General features: G+C 37.6%; 1 protein-coding gene across 2 annotated transcripts in view; it reads left to right on the top strand.

Moving 5' to 3' along the window:
- The window catches only part of LOC102193941 (prolactin receptor-like), a 12,122-nt gene extending 6,234 nt beyond the window's left edge, over positions 1 to 5,888 (top strand). For both annotated transcript variants that reach the window (XM_005753730.1, XM_005753731.1), the window contains exons 5-9: positions 1,492 to 1,655; positions 3,424 to 3,562; positions 3,677 to 3,773; positions 3,861 to 3,930; positions 4,027 to 5,888. In XM_005753730.1, the coding sequence (XP_005753787.1) occupies positions 1,492 to 1,655; positions 3,424 to 3,562; positions 3,677 to 3,773; positions 3,861 to 3,930; positions 4,027 to 4,767 (1,211 nt within the window). In that variant the 3' untranslated portion in view covers positions 4,768 to 5,888. The remainder of the gene's footprint in view (positions 1 to 1,491; positions 1,656 to 3,423; positions 3,563 to 3,676; positions 3,774 to 3,860; positions 3,931 to 4,026) is intronic.
- Positions 5,889 to 6,481: the final 593 nt, after the last annotated feature.

Here is a 6,481-nt window from a genome sequence, read left to right as displayed (position 1 = left end):
GTATCTGCGTCCTGTCCTGTAAGCAAACAGTAATTTCACTGCATTAGTTGTGGAGGGTTTTTGGCCTCAGAAAACACACTTTACAAGCACCCATGCATGAGACTAAGCACAGATCAACATGCTGGTTTCTGAACAGGGCAGCTGCAAACCAAAGTAGAGGTGTGGCCATAGGGAAGGCAATGCTAGTCTGCTGGTTGGTTGTTTCACATGTTTGCCTGCAAACAAATCATGGGTGTAGGGTTTCTGTTGAGTAGCACGAGAAAATTTAGAGTATCGGACTCTTCATTTGCTAAATTGTGATTACATTTTATGCACTAGAGTGTTTTTTTAAATCTGTTCATTCAGTTCAATTCAGTTTCATTTACATGGCTCAAAATCACAACAACAATTAACTCAAGGCACTTTACATTGTAAGGTAAAGACCCTATAATAATACAGAGATGGCCCCCAACAATCAGACAACCTCTTTTGAGCAAGCAGGTGGTGATAGTGGGAATAAAAACTCACTTTTAACAGGAAGAAACCTCCAGCTGAGCCAGGGACAGTGAGGGGCAGCAATCTGCTGCAACTGGTTGGGAGGGAGAATGGACAAAAGACATGCTATGGAAGAGAACAAGAGATTAATAACTAACGATTAAATGCAGGGTTTTGTATAAAAGAAGTGAGTGAAGAAGAAACACTCAGTGCATCATGGGAAACCTTCTAGCCGAATAGACCTATTGGGAGCATTCTGTGTCGCCTGATCCAGCCCTAACTATATGCTTTATCAAAAAGGAAAGTTTTAATCCTAATGTTAAAAGTAGAGATTCACACTGGGAGCTGGTTCCAGAAGAGGGGCCTGGAAGCTGAAGGCTCTGGTTCCCATTCTATTATTGGATAGTGGAGTAGTGAAGACAGGAAAGGGTGAGTGGGTGGGGGTGCAGCAATGGGTCGCAGGTCGGACTAAAACCTGGGCTGCTGCATTCTGGCCATGTTGAAGGCTTTTCAGAGAGTTCATTGTAACAATAAATTATAATAGTACAGCTTAAAAAGCAATAAATGAACAGAAGAGGATGTTATGGATAGGCTGAGATGAAGTCAGGAAGTAATTTTGTTAAATGAGCTTGCTAGAGACCAAAATATTTACGATTATGATTTTTGCCTCACTTTAACAGCCCTACCTGATAGCTTGACAGTAAACGCACAAACTGTGGGTTAACTCTTGGACACCAAGAACCTTGTGTAAAGTCACTCCTCACTCCAACATGCCCATCTGTATCTACGCTGGTGTTATTGGATAAAGGCAAAATGACAAAAAAAATACAATCACTTTTTTCAGCCTAGTTCAAAATTTCAATATGTAAATAAACTAAAGTTAATGCTCTTCTCATAAAACTTAATTTCATTTTGATTTTAGTGCCAAATACCAAATGTTGGCATGCAAATATACTGAACTAAGTTTGTACCTGATAAACAGCATCACAGTCTCTGTTTCTCTCTATTGATGAACAGTGAAGCCCTTTGCACCTGAAAATGTTACAGTGGTGGTCAATATAGAGGACAGCCCACACCTCACCATCCAATGGCATACACCGTCTAACATAGACACAAAGTCAGGATGGGTCACTCTGAAGAATCAACTGAGAGTCAAACCAGACAAGAGCAAAATATGGAAGGTGAGTGGCTGACAGAGCTTCTCTAATATTGCATGGAAACGTTCTTACACTGTGCCAAAAATGAGTCCCCATGGAAAATTACCATTGGATGAATGAAACATGTGCCAACCTATTTTGTTCTCACCACTGTGTGTATGTTAGTAAATTATAATTGTTCGGAACAAACAGTTTTGTAGACTCTTCGTGCTATTTGGATACTATCTACATGCTAACCCTCCCCCACCATATATAAGGAAACAAGTTTCCGAAATGACAATAATAAGATAAGATAAGATAAGATAACCTTTATTAGTCCCACACGTGGGAAATTTGTTTTGTCACAGCAGGAAGTGGACAGTGCAAAAGTTATGAGGCAAAAATAATAGTTATTATTGGTATTATCAGTAGAGGAGGTGGTTGTTGTTGTTGTTGTTGTTGTAGTATTAATTTTAAAGATTTGTATTTGTTTTCCTAAGGCAGCCAAGCTGTGATTTGTTTGTATGCATTTTCAGGGGGGCTTCTAAATGTTACTTTTCTTTTTTTGTTTTTTAAGATACATGATTTATCAATATTTTTATATTTTTCCGTGAAACTTCATTTAGTCAATTGATGAGGTCTAGTTATCCCAAGCACAGTGGCAAATCTACTACAAAATAACTTCAAAAGAAAAAAATTAAGGTATTGCAATGGCCCAGTCAACGTTCAGACCTCAACCTGACTGAAATGCCGTGGCGGTACCTTAAAAGAGAGCCGTGCATAAATGAATGACCGCAAAACTCAGTGAACTTAAGCAATGCAATAAAGAGGAGTGGGCCAAAGTTCCTCCACAATGAGGTGAGAGCCTGATAAAGTCATACGGAAAATGATTGCTTCAAGTTATGCATGACCTTGTGTTTTTCACACACTGCCTCTGCCTTTTGGCTTAGTTTTTGTTGAATAAATAGTGACATGGTATAATATGTCACCTGCTGCTGTATCTGAGGTTGTGTTTACCCAGTTTTAAAACCTGGAAAGGACCTAGATTTTTTTTTATTTTTTTTTAAATGTCTCTGTATATAAAACCTTCAAACTGACACAGCGCACGCTTCCTGTTTGTATTGATTGTATGTGAAAATAGTAAATAACTTTCAAAAATCTGTGGCTCTGAATGCCAATCAAGTCTAAAAGTTACTTCTTCTTAGAAGTCACTTCTAAGTTTGACCAACATTAATTTTATGCAAACCTTTTAACAAATATACAAATCAAACCGACATAACATTTTAGAATTAAATGTGAAATCAAATTAAACTCCAAGTTTAAAGTAAATTAAGTATTATTATTATTACCATTTAGATTTTCTATCCAAAAAAACAGAAAGATGAAAATGCATGTTACCCATTATGAGTTGAAACCTCAAAATCTTACATTTTGAAAATTAATGCAATCACAAAATAAATTTTAGGTCTAACTTTTAGCAGTCTTGGCTAGTAGCGATTATCTCCTCTGTCAGATGATGAATCCATGTTGGCAAGTCAAGCATGAAATCAGGCTCTGGAATGAACTGCACCAGCCCAAATAGGAAATCATTAAACAACCTTTTACTGTCATGTGAAGAATAAAGTTGTGGTATAACCTGTCACACACGATTAATCAGTAAATCAGTATACTGCAGTTTAACCATAAATTTTATGGTTAAATTGTTTTATTTCAAAGTAAACAAATGTATTTTTAACTCTCGTTTAGTCCAAAGGTGATCTTAACAGTAGTAGAAGTCAAATGTTTTGTGATTTCTTTTCCTCTTTCTTTCTAGAATTACGCGTCAGAAACACAAACACATTTCACCATTTACAGCATTGATCTTGGGGTGGTGTACATGGTTGAAGTGCGCTGTGCAATAGACAATAGCTGGAGTGAGTGGAGCAACACTACCTTTGTCAAAGTCCCTAACTGTAAGTCCCGAAAGCCCTTTACGCCTTCTTTACAACATATTGGCAAGTGCTAACAGTTAAAGATTAATAAAAATGTGCCTCTTTTTTTTTTTTTTAAAACAAAACAAAATTCAGTTTCTCGCAAGGACAATTCCTTTTGGATACTGGTTTTCAGCCTCTGTCTAATTCCATTGCTTGCGGCAATGATTATCTTGATCCTGAAGAGAAAAACGTATGTATCTGATATAAAGTCTAAATCACTCTATTTTAAATGAAGACAAGATGTGAAGACTTGACTCATGACTGTTTTCTTTCTCAGTGTGAAGAAGTATATTCTGCCCCCTGTCCCTAGTCCAAAGATAAGAGGAGTTGATGTTCAACTTCTCAAGGTGATTGCCTCTCCATTCTGCTTCTAGAATATGCACACACACAAAAAGCCCCATTGTTTTGGTGCTGATAATAATGTACTCTATTAACCTTTGCAGAGCGGCCAGTCTGAAGATGTCATTAATGCCATGCTTCTCAACCAGAGATTTCCTGTTATGATACCCTGGAAGGACCAGAAAGAGGATTACCTGATCGTGTCTGATAAAGAAACCTCGTATTTGCCGTTGGAGAAAAAGAAAATATTCATTCTGCCACTTGCCATGGCATTAGACTCAGAAGTCCAATCTAAGGAGACAAGTGAAGTGGATCACTTTCCAAAAGACAGCGAGTCTTCCTCAGAGGAGAGTTCAGATAAGACAGAGTCGTCGCAGCTTCTTACTAAATGCTCAAGTGCAAACGTTTTAAATGATGAGAAGGCAAATCGGCTAAAAGGTGTCACTGAGAAGATCTTCCAACCGTTTGGAATCGGTGGTTATGTGGATATTCCGAGACATGAGCACATGCAGGAAGCAGACTACAGCAGAGTGAACGAGGTAAATGGTGACAATATTTTAATCATGAAGAAAGAAAATATTCCCCATACTCTGGACACACAGGGACAAGAAGGCAGTGTGCCTGATAACTACAGCATGGTGAAAGAAGTGAATAGTGACAACGTGGTTTTCCTGGAGAAACACAGTGAGTCAGTTAACGCTTCTTTTAAGGCTAAAGGCTACATAGACTGGGTCAATCAGAAGCCAAAAAATCTTCATATGACTGGGCACAGTGAAATGGGAGTGTGCCCACAACTAGTTGGTTGTGAATATGTAGATACTGTCCCTCCACCAGCTGTAATCTAAAACTTTTTATCATATAAAAATGCTATTATAAGGTGACAGCAGACATTCATCATTACTTACTGTTGAATCAAAGCTGTGAATAGTCTATATTTTTGCTGTTCTCGTTGGATGTACGGTTGGTACAGACATTCGTAAAAACCATAAAATGTACCATCTCTGGTCCAGGGGTACTTGGGCTACTGAGTATAAATTATACTTGCACCAACAGCAGGTAAAAGTTTGTCCTTATTCAGTAGAACAGTTTGACATGTGCTCATTGGATTTGCGCATTTTGTCCAGACATCCATGAGAATGATAGTGCTCTGTTTCATCTCGAGTTATCTGGGGGCTGACTTTTTGTTTTGAGTAACATCCAGTGAATGGATTCTTTTCAACCAGATTTGGCTAATACTGTGGTTTACCAATTAATACCTGCAAAAACCTCAGGTGTAATTTGTGTTTAGTAGTAATTAGTATTGCCAAAGTTATGCTGAAATAGATCGAGACTATACCAGCTAAACATCAAATCCCTGCTTTTAGCTCAAAGCATGATGTGTCAGAGTACAGCATGACTGAATTGCTTTTAAGTCAACTCTTATATTACATTAGCCATGTCAAGCTTTCAAAACATTATTAGTAGAATGCTTAATTTGTGGTATAGCTAAGTAAAGTAACCCAAGTTTAATCATTTAAGGCTTGTTGGCAAAGAGACTGTTGCTTGATGGCTTTACAGTTACTGTTTTCCTTTTTTGTTTTTGTTTTTTTTGCCTCTGGAAGGTAAATTGTGGTCTGTTTCATTATCAAGAATGTACACAAAGAGCATATTCAGGTTTCTAAAGTCATTACAACGCAATATTATTGGCACATTTTTATTTATTTTTTTAAAGTGGTGGCATACTGTGCTGTAACTGACAAGCAAATCTGCATATGAACCTGTGCCTAGTCTAATCAAGTGATTATTTTACAAGATATGGTATCATTAAAAAAGCTTCAGACTTAAAGAATAGATTTGTTTTACTGATGTAAATTTATAATTAGATTTTTAAAATGCATCTTGTAACATAATACAAGGACTTCCAGATAGGTAATACTTAGGCATTACGCATGTAAACAAGCTAATTACATGTGGAATTTAAAAGAAACTTTTGTTGTGTGTGTTTGTTTGTTTTAAACACTCTATTAGAGAGATGGGGAGAGAGAGCGAGATCAGAGGGAGCAGAGTTCAAATGGGTTAACAGAGATGACATAATAAAATATGGAAAAATCATTGTTTGTTCATTTTTCTTCTCTGCCTGAATCTTAAATACTCTCTATGGTCTAAAGGAGCATTTGGCTACCATACATTTCATTTTTTTCAGAACTGGTTCATGTATGAACTAGCTTACATTCACCTCAAAAAAGGTGATTATTATTATTATTTTTTTTTTATTTAAATTTAAATAAATTTTTATATACCAAAACCTGAATGTCAAAGATGTATCGGCTCATCCAGCTCACAATCCATCACCAGTTACAGGTTATTGCCTGTAAAATGACAAATGTGACCTTGGGGTGGCTGTAGCTCAGGTGGCAGAGCAGGTCAGCCACTAATCAGGTCGGTGGTTTGATCCCAGGCTGCCTCCTGGCTGCATGCCAAATATCCTTGGGCAAGATACTAACCCTATGTTTGCCGCCTACTGGTGGTGGTCAGAGGGCCCGCTGGCGCCAGTGTCCGGCAGCCTCGCCTCTGTCAGTG

This window comes from Pundamilia nyererei, unplaced genomic scaffold, assembly GCF_000239375.1.
Source record: "Pundamilia nyererei isolate P.nyererei 1_Seehausen unplaced genomic scaffold, PunNye1.0 scaffold00460, whole genome shotgun sequence".
Classification (NCBI taxonomy): domain Eukaryota; kingdom Metazoa; phylum Chordata; class Actinopteri; order Cichliformes; family Cichlidae; genus Pundamilia; species Pundamilia nyererei.
Note: the sequence above shows the minus strand (reverse complement) of the source record. Positions and strands in the feature narration are given on the sequence as shown.